Source organism: Mustela nigripes, chromosome 1, assembly GCF_022355385.1.
Source record: "Mustela nigripes isolate SB6536 chromosome 1, MUSNIG.SB6536, whole genome shotgun sequence".
NCBI classification, from domain to species: domain Eukaryota; kingdom Metazoa; phylum Chordata; class Mammalia; order Carnivora; family Mustelidae; genus Mustela; species Mustela nigripes.
This window is the reverse complement of record NC_081557.1, coordinates 188,280,499-188,301,902: the sequence shown is the minus strand read 5'-3', so window position 1 is coordinate 188,301,902 and position 21,404 is coordinate 188,280,499. Positions and strand designations below refer to the sequence as shown.

The following is a 21,404-nucleotide window of genomic DNA, read 5'->3' as shown; positions in this document are numbered from 1 at the left end:
TTTCCTAACTATAGGTTTCTAAATTGGGGAATAGCATGAAAGTAACATTTTAAGTTGATTAATGATTGGTATCAACCTTAAATCCAAAAGTTATTTACCTCTCCTATCTTTTTTGTTCATTAGAAGAAATTTTATAAAACTACAGAAGTTTTATTACTTTATATCCTTGGAGTACTTTATCCAAAGGCCGAACAACATTAACAAAAAATGTTCAAAATCATGGAAAACTTCAAATATTTATTAAGGTAGATCATGTGTGCTTTTGAATGAATTGAATATTATTTTTCATTTTATAGGATAATATAATAATTGTAACTTGTACCTTTTAAATTTTGTTGGTTATATCTCACTGGTAGTAATCTCATTAGTCAGAAGTCAGTAAAAGAAACCCATATCAGAATGTGCAAAAATAGAAGGCTACTAATAAATTTAAGTCATTTATCTATTATACTAAGTTTTTCATGGATACAATACTTATTTTTTTCTATTTAAGAGAACATCGTGTGGATGACTCAGGACGACAGTGTAAAAATGTTAATTTTGAAGAAGGTACTATTTAACCTGTTTGACTAAATTGCTAGAATTGCACATTATCAAAGTGTTTCTGATGATTCTGTCTGTCTGATATTTACTTGGATTTTGCTTCTGAGGACAGTACAGTGGGTGACTGGGGAGGATCTTCAAAGTTGAAAGTTACCTAAATTGATTATTATTTTTTAAAAGATTTTATTTATTTATTTGAGAGAGAGAGAGAGCACAAGCAGGGGGAAGAGCAGAAGGAGAGGGAGAAGCGGGCTCCCCACTGAGCAGGGAGCACAATGCAGTGCTCAACCCCAGGACCTTAGGATCATGACCCCAGCTGAAGGCAGCCCCTCAACTGGCTGAGCCACCCAGGTACCCCTAAATTGATTATTGTTTAAAAATGCATGCCCAGGAGCTCCTTGGGTGACTTAGCTGGTTAAGCATCCCTCCAAGGGGAGTCTGCTTCTCCATCTGCTGCTCCTCCCACTCATTCTCTCAATCTCTCTCTCTCAAATAAATACATAAAATATTTAATTTTTTTTTAATTTTTAAAATTAAAAAAAAATTTAAAAGGTATGCCCAGATCAGTTATTTGGTGTTCATGATTGGCAAGGCTAAAACCATTGCTAAAAAATCACTTCCTCTTTGTTGTAAAGAGCCAATATCCTAAAACCCTCCAGTTCTTTGGGATGATTTCAGTAACTTTCCTTCTAAATGTGTTTTTCTGTCTCAAGCATTTCTTTACTCCCTTAATCATGGGAATAGGTTTCTCTCGTGTATTTTTATTCTTTTTTTTTTTTAAAGATTTTATTTATTTATTTGACAGAGAGAAATCACAAGTAGATGGAGAGGCAGGCAGAGAGAGAGAGAGGGAAGCAGGCCCCTGCTGAGCAGAGAGCCCAATGTGGGACTCGATCCCAGGACCCTGAGATCATGACCTGAGCTGAAGGCAGCAGCTTAACCCACTGAGCCACCCAGGCACCCCTCGTGTATTTTTATTCTTTTGGTGTACTCTTACAAGTGTATATTTTCATCCCTTAGATCTTTCTCTGAACTCAGAAGTAGGTATCCAATCTGGCCAGTAGGTATATTTTACTAAATAAACCACTATTTTACTTCTTGGGGAGTGTACCCCTCTGTGCAAAAGATTGCAACTCAGTTCTTACCTTTAAGGAGTTTGGAAAGTTGTGAAAAAAACAAAGTGTTATTTTACTAAGTACTTTTATAGCCATTTTATTTAATTTTCATGACAAAACTAGTGGAAGGTTAAGTTAAAAGTAGTAGGGTGGAGAACAGAGTGGTGAGGAGCATTAGTAAGTTTTTGAAAAAAGAAGAAGTCTGATAATAGATTCCATGTGAGACTAATACAGATGTGTAAAGGACTGACCTAAGGCAGCAACTAAGAATGGAGAAGGGATGGATACGAGTTTTTGAAGGGAAAAAAAAGTCAAGATTCTTGACAGATTAGATATGGCATATTAAGGAATAGAGGGAGTTGTTGAAAATGTCTGTCAGGTTTTGAGTCTAGGTAAGTGAAAGAATGGGCGAGAACAAGAATTTAGGAAGGGACATCAGTTGAACAGAGAAAATGATTTCAGTTTGGATCAAGCTAAATATACTGCTACAGTAGAAAAACTAAAAAATGCTGAGGCATTTGTAATTTTGGCCATTGAGATCAAAGCTAAAGATACAAATTTCAGAGTAAGCCAGTGAAAAACTATAGAAACAAAGAGGGAGAGAAAAAAAAGGAAGGGGTAGATGAATTAAGTGTGGCAAAATATTGTTAGATAGAGGGGTTGAATATATATTTGAAAGTTTTCAAAATGAAAGAAAAGCAAAGTAAAGAAAGAATGGTGAGCAAGTGCCAGCAGGGGGTATAAGCCACTTTGCTTAAAACGTGAAAAATAGGGTGCTAACTTAAAGGACCTATCAGATAAAAGGAATGAACAGTTTGAAGAGGGTGAGTATAAGGTGCTAAGACAAGGGAGATACATCAGAAGTGAAATCTTTCCAGAAATTGGAAAAGGATAACAATATCAATCAGTGCTTCACTGACTTTAATATGCTTATAAAGCACCTGAAAAGCTTGTTAAAATGCCAGTTCTGAATCACTAGGCCTAGGGGAAAAGGGCTGATTAGGGCTGCCAGATAAAACACAGGATGCCCAGTTGAATTTGAATAATTTTTTAGTATAAATATGTCTCAGCCAGTTAAATTTAGATTTCAGATAAGCAACAAATGATCTTTTATTTTATTTATTTTATTTTTTATTATTTTAAATAAAATTATATAATACTGTATTTTATTATATATTATATAATAAAATACATATAAATAATATATAATAAAATAACATATTTTATTATATATTATTTATTTTATTTATTTATTTTTACAAATAATCTTTTAGTGTAAATATGCCTCAGATATTTCATGGAACATTCTTATACTTAAATTTCAAATATTGCACAGAAAATATTATTATTATTATTTAGCACAAATTCAAACTTAACTGGGTATCCTGTATTTTTATTTACTAAATCTGATGAACGTAGTGATATTCTGAGAGTCTACATTTATAATAAGCTACCATGGGAGCTGATGCTGCTGGTCTCTGAAACACACTGTCCAGTATGGTAGATACCAGCCACATATGGCTATTTAAATTTAATTTAAATAACATTTAAGAAATTCCTCAGGCACACTAGCAACATTTCAAGTGTTAACTTATGGGTATATGTGGCTAGCATCTAACTGAATTATAGAACACAGGCAAAGAACATTTCCATCATGTCAGAGGTCTGTTGCACAGCACTGCACAAATGAGAGTTTAGAAAGACCAGACTTATTTTCTTTCTTAAGAATCTAGGTACTTCAAAATGGTTTCCAAAACAAAAGTCATTTTTCAATTTCAGTAAGTATTTAAATCTGCCCGCTTTTTTGCTATTATTAAAAATATTATCATTGGATAGGTTATAATTTCTAATTACATAGTCTTTGAATTAATATGAATCTATTGTTTTCTTAAAAATTCTTATAATTTGGGGAGTCTGGGTGGCTCATTCATTAAGCATCTGCCTTCAGCTCAGGTCCATGATCCCAGGATGCTGGGATCAAGCCGCTCATGGAGCTACCTGCTCAGCGGCAAGCCTGTTTCTCCTTCTTTCTCTCCTGCTCCTTGTGCTCCTTCTCTTCCTGTGTCTTTCTCTCTCTGTCAAAGAAAACAAAAAAACAAAAATAAAAACTTAAAAAACCTCATAATTGGATACCCAGTCGGTCCTCATAATCTAGAATGCAACAGTTCAGAGCTTTCCCCATTGAAGCCAGTAGTGGGTAAAGGCTGCGGAAAACTAAGCGCATTTGAAGCAAACTCCAGTCTTACTTGGGGCAGGGTTGCCTTTTGATTCAAAGGAGTAAAGACTGGCTTCTAACTTTTTTTCTTTTTAAAGATTTTATTTATTTGACGACAGAGATCACAAGTAGACGAAGAGGCAGGCCGAGAGAGAGAGAGAGAGAGAGAGAAGCAGGCTCCCTGCTGAGCAGAGAGGCTGATGCGGGACTCGATCCCAGGACCCTGAGATCATGACCTGAGCCGAAGGCAGCAGCGGCTTAACCCACTGAGCCACCCAGGTGCCCCAGCTTCTAACTTTTTTATGATGAGAAAAACTGTCTGAGGGAAGTAACCCCTTGCCCCCTGCTGCTGCTGCACATATGCTTAAAGATAGCATAAAATAAAGATGTTCTTGAGTTACCAACTTGGTTTACTCTGAATAAGTGGATAATTTATAAAATAGCGTGACAGATGTATATAAGTAAATATATATGGCTTCACACTTCTTGATTACATCAGAAATAGTCCTATTCACAGTCAATAGTGTGCAGCTTAACTACATAGTTCAAGATAAATAAGTACACTCACTTTGCCCTCCTAATTTATTATTTTTGTTTTAAAGATTTTATTTATCTGACTGAGAGAATATACACAAGACACAAGCAGGGGAGCGGGAGAGGGAGAAGCAGGCTCTCCACTGAGCGGAAAGCCTGATGTTGGGCTTGATCCCAGGATCCTGGGATCATGACCTGAGCCAAAGGCAGACACTTAACAACTAAGCCACCCAGGCACCCCTGCCCTCCTAATTTATAAAACCACCATCAAATCTTGGTGGTTATTTGCAATATATATTTCTTTTTTCTTTTTCTTTTTTTTTTAAAGATTTTATTTATTTATTTGACAGAGAGAGACAGAGAGAGAGAGAGAGAAGGAGCACAAGGAGAGGGAATGGGAGAGGAGAAGCAGGCTTCTCATGATCAGGGAGACAGATGTGGGACTTGATCCAGGACCCGGGGTCATGACCTGAGCTGGAGGCAGATGCTTAACGACTAAGCCACCCAAGTGCATTCCTTGATAAAAATATAAATAATGACATAAGGACTTCAAAAAATTGTGATAATAACATGAAGATATTTACTAATTCTAATTTCACATAGCATTGAAATTCAAAATATATATCCATTGAAGTGAATCACAGAACTAACTGATTTAATAAACTATTATGAGGTCTTCATTGAAATCCTCGTAAGTTTAAAATTTAAGTGAAATAGGAAAAAACCTTGCAATGGAAATTTACTTTTTTAAAAGATTTTATTTCTTGAGGGCGAGAAAGAGAGTATATGAGCAGGGAAAGAGGCAGAGGGAGAGAGAGAGTGAATCTACAGCAGACTCCCCACTGAAATGCAGAGCCTGATGCAGGGCTCAATCTCCTGACCTTGAGATCATGACTTGAGCTGAAACCACGAGTTGGCTGCTTAACCAACTAGCCACCCAGGTGCCTGCAATATTTTTAGTATGAGATCATTTTATATAATTTTATAATATTCCTGTTTTGGATTGAAAGAAAGTTTGTAGAAAATACAACTATTTCCTATAGATAACAGAAAGTATAGCTCCTGGAAAGAAAATTCACTTTATTTTCAAATTTCATTATAAAAATTATTTCTGTTGGGGTACCTGGGTGGCTCATTTGGTTAAGCATCTTCCTTTGGCTCACGTTGTGATCCGAGGAACCTGGGATTGAGCCATGCATTGGGCTTTCTCCTCTGAGAGGAGTCTGCTTCTCCCTCTCCCTCTGCAGTTCCCCCTGCTTGTGCTCCAGCTCTCTCAAATAAGTAAAATCTTTAAAAAATAAAAATTATTTCTGTCTTAAATTGTTACTTTTAAACTGCTTTGAGCCTAAAAGTGATTTTAAATGTTCAGTCATAGAATTTGCTACATATAATTTCTACATTATTTTAGTGTCATTAGAAAAAGTAGATGTTTAAGTCATAAAATTTTTCTCCTATTTATTACAGCAAGTACAGATGAAGTTCAGGTTCCCCAAGGAAATATTGATCAAGTTGCAGTTGTGGCCACCAATGTTCTGTTTTTTGTGGTTCTATTTATCTTTGCCCTTTTTGAAACGTAAGTTTTATTTTGTCTTCATCAAATCACATTACATAAATAATGCAACTTATAATAATGAATAAAAATTATAATGAATAATAATGAATAACATGATTTGATGAATAACATGATATAATGAATAATGCAATTCTTAATGCAACATTAATCAGGTATATTGATGTTCTCAAAAACTTTATGTAAGGCATATTTTTTGTCATGATGAAAAAAGTACATATAAATTTTATGCTTTTAACCTGAATACAGTTTAATACTTATCTGTAATCTTACTACTTTATCTCACTTCCTTATAAAGGAATCTGTTCACTAGTCTTTCTTTTCTTTTTCTGAGTTTTATATATATATATATTTAATGTAGTTCTAAAACTTCAGTGCCATGATTTAATTAACTTTAGGCTATATAACTATCTATTTATATTTACATGTATTGGGTTCAGTCTGGCAACCTGTTAAAACTATTCAAGCTCTGATCCTGAAAAAAAAAGTAGTATATTACAAAATCCTTGACTTGTGTAAGTTTTGTTGACTCTTAGCTATCATATGGCTTTTTATTTTTAAAATGCCTTTCCATTTTATTGTAAAAATAGTACATTCTTGGTATAAATATTCTAAACTCTATAACTGTATCTCCACATCCACTTCTTTCCCTGGAAGTAACCACTGCTAATATTTCAGTATTAATTTTTCAAATTTTTTTTCTATACAACTATAAGTAGTGGGGTGTATGTGTGTATTAAATCAACCTGGAATATGGACATCACTTGAAAATTTGGTTTATTCCTTTGTAATCATTGTAACATTTTTATGCCAGTACATGTAGATTTGCTTGATTTTGTATTTTTAAAATTATTAAAGTATGTGAAAATTTCAGTTCATCTGATTTTGGGGGCATTTTTAAAAATTGTGGTAAAATATACATAACATAAAGTGTACCATTTTAACTATTTTTAATTGTACAATTTAGTGGCATTAAGTCTATTCACAAATGTTGTACACCATAACCCCTATCCATTTCCAGAATCTTTTCCTCATTCTAAATAGAAGTTTTACACCCATTAAACAGTAAGTCCCCAGTGCCCCTCACCCGGCCCCTGGTAGCCTTTATTCTACATTCTCTGTGGGTTTGCCCAATCTAGGTACCTCAAATAAATGGAATCATACAATACATTTCCTTTTGTCCTTTTGTGTCTTGCTTATTTCACTTAGCAAGATGTTTTTAAGGTTCATCCATATTATAGCATATATTTGAATTTCATTCCCTTTATGGCTAAATAATATTCCATTGTGTGTATATACCAGTTTCATTTATCCATTCATCTATCAGTGGATTTTTGGGTTATTTCCACCTTTCGGCACTTGTGAATAATACTATGATGCTGTGATGAACACTGGTGTACAGGTATATGTTTGAGTCCCTGCTTTCAGTTCTTTTGGTTGTATACCCAGAGGTGGATTTGCTAAATCATATGGTAATTCTATGTTTAACTTACTGAGAAACTACCAAACCATTTTCCACATTAGCTCTTCTGATAATCAAATTAAAAATGGTGATGTTCTTCTTTTTTTTAAGAATGAATATCTTAGGGACGCCTGGGTGGCTCAGTTGGTTAAGCGGGGGCCTTCGGCTCAGGTCATGATCCCGGCGTCCTGGGATCGAGTCCCACATCGGGCTCCTTGCCCAGCATGGAGCCTGCTTCTCCCTCTGCCTCTGCCTGCCATTCTGTCTGCCTGTGCTTGCTCTCTCTCTCTCTGATAAATAAATAAAATCTTAAAAAAAAAAAAAAGAATGAATATCTTAACTATATTTCTTTTTTTTTTAATATTTTATTTATTTATTTGACAGAGAGAGAGAGATCACAAGCAGGCAGAGAGGTAGGCAGACAGAGGGGAAGCAGGCTCCCCGCTGAGCAGAGAGCCTGATGCGGGGCTCAATCCAAGGACCCTGAGACCATGACCTGAGCCGAAGACAGAGGCTTAACCCACTGAGCCACCCAGGTGCCCCAATATATTTCAATTCGATTTTGTAGCCAGTTAATAGAGGAGATAGAGAGTAGGAAAAGAAGCTTAGCAAGGAAGGAGACAGTCATATAGAAGAAGAACAACATTCAAGAGCAGGGAAAGAAGGGTACCTGGGTGGCACGGTCAGTTAAGCATCTGCCTTCAGCTCAGATCATGATCCTGGAGTCCAGGGATAGAGCCCATGTTGGGCTTCCTGCTCAGAGAGGAGTCTACTTCTCCTTCTCCCTCTGTCACTCCCTCTGCTCCTTCTCCCTCTCTGTCTCTCTCTCAATGACTCTCTCAAATAAATTAATTAAATCTTCCAAAAAAAAAAAAAAACAAGAAGTAGGGAAAGAAATACATTCAGAAATAGGGATGAAAGAGACTGAGGAAGAAAAATCCAGCAAGTTTCTAATAACTTAATTATAGTAACATTGTTAATATTATGTTATTACTTATTTCAATGAAATTAAAAAGAAACCAATTTAAACCGATTTAACCATGACTAGTTAGTTAGAATGGTAAGAATTACAGTTTGTTTCTTTTCCTGTCCTTCAGAATTTTTGCAATGTGGATCTATTACTTATATAATTAGAATAAATATTAGTAAATAAAAAATACAAACAGCCTGACTTAGTAGCTAGTACACGTAGCAACAAAATGTGCTTAAAATGTGTTAATTTTTTTTTTTTAATGTAGAGCTGGTGTCATTTCTAAAAGGGGGTCAAATTCTTGAATATATCAGTATTGTTATTAAAGCTATTTCACATTTATAATGCCTATGATTTAAATTAAAACTTTTTTTTGTTTTGTTTTTCTTAGAATTGTTACTCCATTAACAATGGATATGTATGCCTGGACTAGAGAACAAGCTGTATTATATGATGGAGTAATACTTGCTGCTCTTGGAGTTGAGGCAGTTATTATTTTCATGGGGATTAAATTACTTTCCAAGAAGTAAGTTATGTGTCTTTGATTTTGTTTCAGTGAATTTTAAAATAGACTTTTAAAAAAGTCTTTTTTCTAAGAAAGTGAAACATGAAACAGAGCTAACAATGTAAACAACTGTGTTTGTAAAATACCTTAAAGTTTTTCTCTCATCGTGTATTACTTTTAGTCCTTGAATGGTTGCAAACAGATTTAAAGTTTATTAAAAGAGCATGATATTTCTATACCATATGACATATTCTTTGGTAAAGCAAGATATTTTACAAAGTGAATTAATTTCTTCTAACATATCTTTTGTATATTATGTTTTATTTAAAGTATTTCTTAAAGTGTATTTTATAAAATTCTATTCTGCTGTATAGGTTGTACAACAGAAAAGATTGAATGGTTAAGTCTGGAAAATTCTGGTTAAAATTACCAAACTTCTTTTACTCTAAAATTTCCAGATCTTCGGTGCATAGATATAATATCACCATAATGACAAAGACATTATGTAGCATTTCTCAAAGTTACTTGTAACTTTGACCACAGAACATTTCTTTTCTAAAAATTTTTAAAAGATTTTATTTATTTATTTGAGGGAAAGAGAACAGGAGCATGAGCAGAGGGAGGGGGAGAAGCAGACCCCCAGCTCACTAGGGAGCCAGCTGGGCTGCAGGGCTCAATTCCAGAATCCCAGGATCTCAACCTGAGCCCAAGGCAAACACTTAACAGACTGAGCCACCCAGGCACCCCAAGAACATTGTTTTAAAGAAGCATTTTGTAAAACTACAACTGCAATAACATGCTTTGGAGAAAGTGCTTGTATAAAATTAATTTCATTCATATAGTCTAGGATGGCACATTAGTTGATGAATTTGACAATTCTAAGAATTTGATTATTCCTAAAATGCTTTAATAATACTTTAGAACTTTAGGGGCACCTGGGTGGCTCAGTTGGTTAAGCATCTGCCTTCTGCTCAGGTGATGATCCCAGCGTCCTGGATCGAGACTGCTTCTCCTTCTCCTGTCCCCTGCTCATGCTCTTTCTCTCTCTCACTCTCTCTCAAACAAATAAATTTTTTAAATCTTTTAAAAAAAATACCTTAGAACTTTATAAAGTTCTAAAATCCATGAACAAATCTTGAGTCCGTGTGTAGGGTTAAGCGCAATGGGAGATACTATGAAGATTCCTATGTTTATAGACCCGAATAGAGGAGCCAAAATACAGATACAAACATAGACATAGATTTATATTCAAATTAAATAATAGTAAATGCATTACAGAGTAGAGCAGTCCTGCTGATAGGCATTCTTACAGATTGTCCAATTCATACCTTCAAAGAGCTTGTATTCTATTGGGTGGGAAAACCAATAAATAAAAATGTGAAATCAGGTAGTGATAAGTACTATGAAGAAGAATGGAGAGAGGAAGAAAATAAAGAGTAGCAAGGGCAGGGTTGGGAGAGAGCAGCAGTGTTAGAAAGAAGCAGGAAAACAAATTTGACCAGGGCAGAATGAAAGAAATGGCAAATGGGAGAATTGGACAATATGTAAGAATGCCTATCAGCAGGACTGCTCTACTCTGTAATGCATTTACTATTACTTATTTTGAATATAAATCTATGTCTATGTTTGTATCTGTATTTTGGCTCCTCTATTCGGGTCTATAAACATAGGAATCTTCAAATGGGAGAACATTAGGTTAGAAAGATGTGAAACCTTTAGGTATTCTGAGGGTGATGTGAAGTGTTTGGGTTTGTATATATTGTTTTAGGAAGTCTTTTTTAAAATATTTCATTTATTTATTTGAGAGAGAGTGAGCAAGAGAGAGAGAGAACATGAGCAGGGTGGCAGGGGGAGAGAGAGAAGCAGACTCCCCACTGAGCAGGGAGCCTGATGCAGGACTTGATCCTAGGATCCTGAGATCATGGCATGAACCAAAGGCAGATGCTTAACCAACTGAGCCCCCAGGTACCCTGTTTTAGGAGACCTTTGGTCTTGTTTGTATATTTCGCTTTTATTATAGAAAACCTCTAACATATACAAGCGAATAGAGAGCGTCATGTACTGAATTTCTAATATTCATTACCCAACTTCAACAATTATCAATCCTTGGTAAGTGTGATTCATCTGCCTACTCCACAGGGAGGCTGCTTAAGTTTCTCTTCCTCTGCCCCTCCCCCCAGTGCATGCACACAGGCGCTCTATTTCTCTCTCTCTCTCTCGAAAATAAATAAATCTTAAATAAATAACAAAAACAGATTTTAAAATTAAGTGATTTCTGAATATCCAAGCAGTATTCAAATGTTCTCTATGGTTGCAATAGTTTTTAAAATTTGTTTTATTTCATACTGTCTTCTTTTGTTTCACAACTTACTTGACTCAGGCTCTTAAGTTTCTTAAGCCTTTTAATCTATACATTTAACATTTTTCTCTTTTTTTTTCCCTTCCAAAATGAAGAAACCAGGATGTATGTTTTATAGTTTCTCGCATTTTGGATCTCACTGATTGAATGGAACCCTGTGGTGTTTTGTTTTTGTTTTTTTTTTTACATTTTCCTGTGTTTACTATATTTCTCAAAAATTGGTCCTTAGATCCAGAAGCTTGATGAAATTTAAGTTCAATTTTTCAGCAAAAATATACTTTATAGGTTGTATTATATGCTTACATCATGAGAAATGTTAGATTTTATTTCTTTTTATACTGTTAGTGACTCTCAAGCATTCCTAGATTCATTAATTTATTAATAGATCATTATACAATGCTGGTTTTTAATTATATCATGTCTTTATTTAATTTTTTGGAATATTTTCTTTAAAGAGAACCTTCTTATCACCAATTATTTGGATATCTTGAGGTACAGTTTGTATAGGAAAGACAAGATTACTTCCTTTTATTAAGTGATTTTTTAAAATAATGATTCAGCTTCCTAACATCCTTTAAAAGTAACCAAGAATATTTTATTTTAATATAATATGAATTCATAGATTATAACATTTTTATGTGTTTTAATCCATTGTCATTACTATTATTTTTGGTGTTCGCACTGTTATGTTTTTGGCCAGCATCTTCAAATTGGCTCAGAGTACCTTGATCTAGGTACTAGGAGGACCTAGTAGTCACCTCTAGCATCTAATACTTCTGGTATGAAAAAATATCCAGACTCATCTTTTTCTTTTTTAAAAAGATTTATTTATTTATTTATTTATTTATTAGAGAGAGAGAGCAGGAACAGAGAAGGGGCAGAGGGAGAAGCAGACTCCCTGTAGAGCTGGGAGCTCATCTTGGGGCTTGATTCCAGGACCCTAAGATCTTGGTCCTGATCCGAAGGCAGACATATAACTGACAAGCCACCTAGGCACCCCTCCAGGCTTATCTTATATGTTTTCTGTTCTAGGTATGAAATCAGTTGGTTCTTTTTAGTGGAAAATTATATTTAACATTCATATTATTTGGTATATGACTAAAAGGATCAAGATATTATATCACAGTTTTAAAATATAAAAGTAATGGAACTATGTAATACTGTTTTGTTTTTAAATTACAAAGTTTCTGTTCTTTAACAGGATTGGCGAACGTGCTATTCTACTGGGAGGACTCATCGTTGTATGGGTTGGCTTCTTTATCTTGTTACCCTGGGGAAATCAGTTTCCCAAAATACAGTGGGAAGGTATAACCATACACAATTCTATAATGTTTGCCCCTGTTATTCATCTAAAATTAGCAAGTAATGTACTGTGCTAATTTTGTTTTAACAGATTTACATAATAATTCAATTCCTAATACCACATTTGGGGAAATTATTATTACTCTTTGGAAATCTCCAAGAGAAGATCACAATGAAGGACCAACTGGCTGCCCAATTGAACAAGCCTGGTGCTTCTACACCCCCATGATTCATCTGGCCCAGTTCCTCACATCAGCTGTGCTCATTGGAATAGGCTATCCATCCTGTAATGTTATGTCCTATACATTATATTCAAAAATTCTGGGACCAAAACCTCAGGTGAGTCATTTACCCTGATATTGCTATTGCAATTATATGAAATAGAGTTGTAAGCACTTACATTTTTTGCTACCATTCTCTGTTTTTACACAAGCTGACTTGGTGGATTTTTATCTTATTCAGCCCTTTTTAAAATGATTTTATTTTTTTTATTTTAGAGAGAGAGAGAGAGAGAGCGCACCAGAGTAAGTGGAGGAGTAGAGGGAAAGGAAGAAAATCTCAAGCTCTCAATCTCAATCCGTGCTGAGTGCAGAGCCTGGTGTTGGGCTCTATCTCACAACCCTGAGATGATGTTCTGAGCTAAAACCAAGAATTGGACACTTAACCACCTGAGCCACCCAGGCGCCCCCCAAGTTTTATTTCTGACTTATCTTTTTAGTAGAAGTTGTTTAAATGGTCACAAAGTGAAAATATGAAGGGGTGCGTGGGTGGCTCAGTGGGTTAAAGCCTCTGCCTTTGGCTCAGGTCATGATCCCAGGGTCCTGAGATCAAGCCCCACATCAGGCACTCTGCTCAGTGGGGAGCCTGCTTCCCCCCCCCCCACTTCTCTGTCTGCCTCTCTGCCTACTTGTGATCTCTGTCTATCAAATAAGTAAAATCTTTTTTTTAAAAAGTGAAAATATGAATTTCTTCCTTAAAAATTGCACTGATAGTTTTACATTTTGAGGACAGAAATCAGTGTTTCTAATGATACAAGACAAAGAGAAAAGAAAATTTTTAATACTATGTTTTTAAGCTATAATAGCAGGTAAAGCATTTCTGAGGTTTTTAAAATATAAAATTGTATTTTCAAATTTTCAAAATCAAGAATAAAAGCAAATTACAAAAGCAATGTATGATAGTTGTAACAAAAGCCAAATGGTTTGAAGTGTGTATGGCAGATAATGAAGGCTCCCCTTATCCTCAATACACTAAAGATGACCCCTGTTCACTTCATTTGCATTTTTCAATACCTATTCAAGCATATGTGCACTCCTGACTTTTTAGAAGAAGGTAACAGAATATATCACATATAAATTTTTTTCCATCTTGAATTTTTTTACAGTAGCCATAGCTTTCTTTCCATGTTAGTGCTTATAGATGTTCTCATTATAAGATCTTACTTGATATAAGACCTTATTCTTTTAAACAACTGATTAGCATCCCATTCATTAAATATACCATAATTTATTTACTTAATCCATCATTGATGGACAGGTAGTTTTCAATTTGAGGATATTAAAAGAATTGCTGCACTATATATTCTTAGGTAGATTATTTGGGGTACAGTAGTTGGAAGAGTGACATTTTGGTATAGTGAAAAGTGGTATAGTGGAATCAGCCAACCATGCCTTCAAATATTGTGGACAAGTTGCCTGAATTTTCTGGGCTTCACCTTCCTTGTTTATTAAATGCATCCCCATTTAATTTAATAAATTTAATTATCCAATACCAATTGCAGAAACCTGTGAATGTGAAACAATACATGTAAAACACCTAGCACAGTGTTTGGAAGATAGGAAGTATAAAATAAATGTTGCCTGTAAAGGATAATTAATAAATTATATTGTTGGGGTACCTGGGTGGCTCAGTGGGTTAGAGCCTCTGCCTTCGGCTCAGGTCATGATCCCAGGGTCCTGGGATCGAGCCCCACGTCAGGCTCTCTGCTCAGCGGGGAGCCTGCTTCCTCCTCTCTCTTTGCCTGCCTCTCAGCCTGCTTGTGATCTCTGCCTGTCAAATAAATAAATAAAATCTTTAAAAAAATAAAAAAAATAAATTATATTGTTTCCAGGACTTTAGCAGACAGTTTGTCCCTTTATACTACTATATTTTTCTTAAACTGACTAATCAATTAAGTTTATTGTTCATTATTTGCTGTATTTATACAGAGGCATTTAATTTGCTCAAAAATCAAAGATGGAGAAAGTGATTCTTGTGAGTTTATTATAGTTTGCTAATAGTAGTATCATCATCATTATTAGTAGTAGTACTAATACTAGTAGCCATATCATCCTGTTTTTAAAATAGCTAAACCTGAATATCATTTGGCTTCTCCTTCCCTCTCCCTGCCACAGGGTGTGTACATGGGCTGGTTAACAGCTTCTGGAAGTGCAGCCCGGATTCTTGGACCTGTGTTCATCAGCCAACTCTATACTTCCTGGGGCCCACGATGGGCATTCAGCCTTGTGTGTGGAATAGTGGTACTTACCATCCTGCTCCTGGTTGCAGTATACAAAAGACTCGTTGCTTTTTCTGTAAGGCATGGAAGGATTCAAGAGTAATGTAACTAACTCTGCAATGGAAAGTACTTGATATGGGACTTCCTCTTCCAAGGCTCTGGTATGGGTCAGGTTCCAAAAGTCAGGCTGCAAATATTGTATATTTTGAATAACAAGAACATACATTGAATAATTCAGGGAATTCAATGTGTAATTGGGAATAGTAAGGTAATAGTAAAACACTTGGTTCATAATTCCCTTCTTTCAAACAATATTCTATCATAACATCTCTTTTGGGGTGCATGAACTCATGAGTGAATGGACAATGGTTTATAAATGGGAAGTTGTACTTTTAGCTTAGACTGCAGAAGTGTCATTAAAATAATGAGAAAATATGCAGTGAAATCGTAAGGAGAGTTCTGTATGAATTACCTATAACAAAAAAAAAAAAGAAGAAGAAATCATAGAAATTACCTAAATAGAAGTATCTCTTTTTGAAGATACCTACTTTTTATTTATTTAAAAATGCAATTTCTATTATCAAATTTCCTATGAAATAAAAATCATGAGTCTTAAATTTTCTGTTTACCATGACCTGCTGTTCTACCTGATGTTCTATGTCATTATTTTTAATATTATACCTTTTGTCCTATTTTAGTTCAGAATCTCACTAAGTAACCCCTAAGTTAATAGGTAAGCACAAATAATGCTAATACTTGAGCAATAAAGAGGAGTAAGAGATCAAGATGAATTACACTATCTTTAGTAGGACTAATTACAATTTAATTTCAAGTACTACTAATAATAACTCACTTTAGGAACATGAGTCAAGTGTGTTACAGTACACATATACTGAACAGCAAACTGTGTATTAAAATTACTGGCATTTTTCAACTCCCTTAAATTCTGGAGAAAAACTTTCACTTCAGTTATTTACTTTTCCCATCTCTTGGTAGTGACAGGGAAGACACAACAGTTTTCAAACTATGTGCAGCTATTCAGAACTGCAGAATTTTAAGTTGGCATAGGCTATGACAACCCCAGTCTAGCTAGGCTAATAAATATTTGAGGTAAAATTGCTTATCTCTATCAGTTTACTGAGTTTACTTGAAGTTGGCTAAATCACACTCTCTTATGTATACATTTCTACCTCTACATATGTTGAATGCTGATAAGAGGAATAGTATAGAATTATGTAAATGGATGATCAATATTACAAAAAAATGCAAAAATAGTTCTAAATATTTTACCAAATGTTTCCTACTCTAAGTTTTATTTTCAGATCTCAAAGTAATTAAGTAAACACTATAATCTGCACTTTATACTGTTTACTGTTCTCGTGTTTTTTTCCTTTTTTTTTTTTTTTTTCGGCTTAAACAAAGAAATTTATTTCTCACAGTTGTGGAGGATAGAAGCCTAAGATCAAGGTTGTCAGCAGGGTTGGTTTCTTCTGAGGTCTCTCTCCTTGGCCTGTAGAGATATATCTTCTCCCTGTATCTTTTGTTTGTTTGTTTTTCCAGCTTTATTGGGATATAATTTACATATAACATTGTGTAAGTTGAAGGTGTACAATGCATTGATTTGATGAATTTATATATAGCAAAATGGTTACCGCTGTAGCATTAGCTAACACCTCTGTCCTATCACATAATTATCCTTTCTTTTTTGTGGTGAGAACATTTAAGTTCTACTCTCAGCAATTTTTTAGTATAAAATACAGCATTATTAATTGTGATCACTATGCTATAGAGTAAATCCCCAGAACTTATTTATCTTATAATAGGAAGTTCTCTGACCAACATCTCCCCATTTCCTCCCCACCCATAGCCCCTGTCAACTATCACCCATTCTCTGCCTCTAATAGCTCAGCTCTTTTAGATTTCATATATAAGTCTCTGACTGATTTCATAATGGCCTCAAGTTCCATCCATGTTGCCACAAATGGAAGGCTCTCCTTTCTCATGGCTAAATAATATTCCACTACATACACACATCTTCCTTATCCATTCCCCCATTGATAGACATCTAGGTTTTTCCCTGTTTTGTCTTTATCTTTTGTCTTTTGTCTTTCTGAATAATGCTGCAGTGAACATGGGAGTGCAGATACCTCTTTGAAATCCTGCCTTCATCTCCTTTGGATATATACCCATAAGAGGGATTGCCACGCCATATGGTAGTTCTTTATTTTTTGAAGAACTTCCATTCTGTGTTCCACAGTGGCTGCACCAATTTACATTTCTGCACAAGGGTTCCTTTTTTTTCCACACCCTCATCTATACTTGTTATTTATTGTATTTTTCATACTAGCCATTTTCAAGGTGCTAGGTGATACCTCATTATGGTTTTCATTTGCATTTCCTTGAGAATTACTCATGTGGAACATCCTTTCATGTCTCTGCTGGCCATATATATGTCCTTTGGAAAAATGTCTTTTTATAACTTCACAGAGTTTTAGAAACTCTGCCCATTTTTAAAAAATCTTTTCTTTCTTTCTTTTTTTTTTTTTTTTAAGCTCTATCCTCAACGTGGGACTTGAACTCCCAACCCTGAGATCAAGAATTGCATGCCATATGGACTAAGCCAGCCAGGTGCCCCTCCTCTGCCCATTTTTAAATCAGACTATTCAGCTTTTTTGCTATTGAAATTTGCTGTACTCTTATATCCAACTTCTTTAGCTCTACTAGAAAGCTTAATCGGACAGAAATTATCCTGATTAAATTTTAGAGATTGTTTTGTCTCATCTCCACCTCCCTTAGCAAGACCACTTCAATTAGACTTATCAGAACCATAGTTACGTGTCTGGCTGTTTGGTCAAGTCCTGGGATCTCTCTTCCTGATGTTCTGCAGCTCTTTCCTCAGTCTTACATTTTTTGGGGTAACTTCTAATCCTAAAGAGTGAACTCCACCCTTGGTTTAGATAGTGTATATGATAGAAATAACAATAATGGTGATGATGAAAATAATAGCATACGTTTAGAGAATTCTTTCCATATTGCAGGTAATATAATATACAGTTTAATTTTCACAGCCATCTTATAAAGCAAAGATACTGTTGTGAGTCCCATTTTACAGATAAAGCAACAGAGGTATAGAGAAGTTAAGACACTTGTCTAAGTAAGTGTCTTTAGATTCCACACTCTAAACCACTAAATTTGTTATAGTGGGGAAAAGAGCCCAGAAAGTTGCAAAAGCAGTTAATTGTGTACTTTAGCATTAAATTAAGTTAGGTATACCAGTGAATCATATTAGCAGAAATATTTGAAAAATGTAATTTGAACCCGACTAACTGGAGCTATTATCTTAGCAGAGTAGACTGTTTCTGTGCAAGAATATGACATAGAGAAGTTTCCCAACTTCCCAAGATTTATAATATTAAATAAAATTCAGATAAACTATAATTTAGATAAACTATAATTCAGATAAACTTGCAAAAATGACTAACACCTTTCTTTTTAGTAAGAGTGCTTTCTTTTCTGGGTGATTATACCACCACACATCTTGGCATAGAAGAAGATGAGGAAGTAACATGGGGTTGAGGTCAGGGCAGGGAGATAGACTTGAGGAAAAAATCACTAGTTAAGGTCTTGAGTGAGACAAGCAGAGTCTAAGTTGAAAAAGATGACAGGGGACCATAAGATATGAAAAATTGCTGAAAATAGTTTGTATTTCAGAATGGTAAGTTTTTGAAAACCTAATCTTAAAGGATTTTTATATTTGAAGGGATTTATAACTTCACAAGGCATCTCCATGTTACCTTGCTAAGCTGGCCTACATTCAAACTCCCCCAGTTATCTTGACTAAAGTGAAATAGATCTGTATGTAATTTTTGTTTTGGAGAGTGTAAACTATTTATCGGCTTCTACTCAAGAATAGATTAACTTATTGTGAGAGGATATTTTCAGTACCATTTTTGACTACAGATTTATTTGTAAGTTAATGTATTTTACATTGTGAAAGTATACTTTCTAATAAAAAATTACTATGTATCTGTATCTTAAGCCTTCAAATTATTTATTCATACTTTCAACACCTATTCAAGGGGTACCTATTATGTACCAATCACCGTGTCATCATTGGGAATAAAGCAGTGAACAAAATACACAGAGCCCCTGCCCTTGTGGGACTTAAATTAATTAATGAAGTGATTACACGAATGATTATGCCTGAAGCAAGGGTGATGTGAGAGAAGTATAGGGAGCTATGAAGGTGACGTGACTCATGGGGGATCTGATCTGAACAGGAAAGTCAGGGACTGTTTTTCTAAAGATATAATGATTAACTAAGGCTTGGTGGAGAGAATGGTTTGGACTGGTGAAGAGTGAGACAAGTGCATTTCAGGCTGAAGGCAAGGCAAGTGCAAAACCCCTGGAAGTGGTAAGATATTGGGGCATTCATGGGACTACAGATAGGTCTGAGGTGGCTGGAGTATAGTGACTGAGGGAAAGTTGTGTTAGTTGAGGCTACAGAGGGAAAATGCAAGGCCTTGTAGACTTAAGGCAGTAGGTCTCCAGTGGTAAGAGGTATTCTAACTTTAGGCACGGTTAGAGTTAGGAGGCCAAAGAATGTCATCAGGACTCTCTTTCTTTTAGTTCTACATGTTTGACTTTATTTTCAGGTACTCTCCATTCTGTGGCAAGATGAGCATGGGCAGCCCCAAGTTTGCAACATCTTTGTAATTCACAATACCAGAGAAAAATGGTTCTGGCAGAAGTATCAGAAAAGGCTCAAAGTTGCCAACTTTAACTTGCATACCCATCTGTGAACTGACCAGATGGACAGGGAATGGAATCCTCTACTAACCCAGGCCTGGATCGTTCATCCATTCTGGGAATGCAGTCGTCTGTACATTGAAGAGACAGGAGGGGAAGAACTGTCAGGCTCAACTTAATTACATAGACTAAGCAGATTTAAAGCTGAATGGAGAAGAGGAGTTTCCACCAAACAAAGGTCTGTTGAGCTGACAAATAGAAATGTTTATCCACTATATGTGCACCTCCCAACTGTTCTCACATCATTGCAATCAGAAAATATTATATGCGCCATTGTGGAAAGTAGATGAAGTTGCTTGTACTCAGCTTCTTCAGACCTACCAATCAAGTCAGTGCTCTAAAGGGAGCCTGCTTCCTCCTCTCTCTCTGCCTGCCTCTCTGCCTACTTGTGATCTCTGTCTGTCAAGTAAATAAATAAAATCTAAAAAAATACATAAAAAAACAAAATAAGAAACCCATTGGTCCCCTTTGGAGGTTCTAGGGTTTTAGTTCTTAATTCTGAAAACCAGAAAATAGATTCAAGAATCTATTCTGCATTTTGCATATCTAAACTTCAGGGTAATCAAATATTGATGAGGGAAAGTTACTTTCTATAGATGAATCCAAGTTAGGAGTGCCTGGGTGGTTCAGTTGGTTGAGCATCTAACTCTTGATTTTGGCTCGTCATGATCTCGGGGCCATGGGATCAAGCACTGTGACAGGCTCAGTAGGGAGTCTGCTTGAGGATTCTCTCTCCATTTCCTTCTGCCCCTCCCCAACTTGCACGCACATGCAGACACACACACACACACACATTCATGTGAGATTTCATAAGGAATTGAGAAAAAAAAGAGAAAGTGGGAAACATGAGAAAAATTGACTTCAGTGAAAGAGCAAGTTCAGCAGTTAAATGTTGGAGAATCACTGGCAGAGTTTCTAGAACCTAGTTCCATAACTTCATCAGCATGGCTGTGGGATCTGTGCTGAGCAGGGGTGGCAATGTCTTTCCTGGGGCAGCTCCTACATTCAGTGATTTAGGCATTGGGCCTAACTGCAAAGCTTGAATCTCTGTCCCTCCTAGATATTCTATGTACCAATACCCTTTAATAAATGTATTCTCTGCTTACCTAATTAGATTCTAATGTTTGCAACTAAAAACCCTGACTGATACACAGAAGGCAAGAGTAGATGTTTGGAGACAAGCAGTTTACTGTAGTAGTTCAGATGGGTAATGCTGGTGACCTGGGACTAGGGAATTGGCAGTGGAACTGGGAGTTGAAAGCACAGCATCAAAATATATTTCAGAAGTAGAGTTTGATTAGTTTGATTAGATAAAGTAAAAGAAGGTGTTAAGAATGACTTCCGGGGTGGGGCGCCTGGGTGGCTCAGTGGGTTAAGCCGCTGCCTTTGGCTCAGGTCATGATCTCAGGGTCCTGGGATCGAGTCCCGCATCGGGCTCTCTGCTCAGCAGGGAGCCTGCTTCCTTCTCTCTCTCTCTCTCTGCCTGCCTCTCCGTCTACTTGTGATTTCTCTCTGTCAAATTA

The 21,404-nt window shown here is 35.7% G+C and overlaps 1 protein-coding gene across 1 annotated transcript in view; it reads left to right on the top strand.

The window, feature by feature from the left end:
- Window positions 1-19,104, top strand: part of MFSD8 (major facilitator superfamily domain containing 8) — a 36,503-nt gene extending 17,399 nt beyond the window's left edge. The window contains exons 7-12 of the mRNA XM_059378223.1: window positions 494-549; window positions 5,872-5,980; window positions 8,801-8,935; window positions 12,475-12,578; window positions 12,667-12,914; window positions 14,969-19,104. Of these exons, the coding sequence (XP_059234206.1) occupies window positions 494-549; window positions 5,872-5,980; window positions 8,801-8,935; window positions 12,475-12,578; window positions 12,667-12,914; window positions 14,969-15,175 (859 nt within the window). The 3' untranslated portion in view covers window positions 15,176-19,104. The remainder of the gene's footprint in view (window positions 1-493; window positions 550-5,871; window positions 5,981-8,800; window positions 8,936-12,474; window positions 12,579-12,666; window positions 12,915-14,968) is intronic.
- The last annotated feature ends 2,300 nt before the right edge of the window (window positions 19,105-21,404 follow it).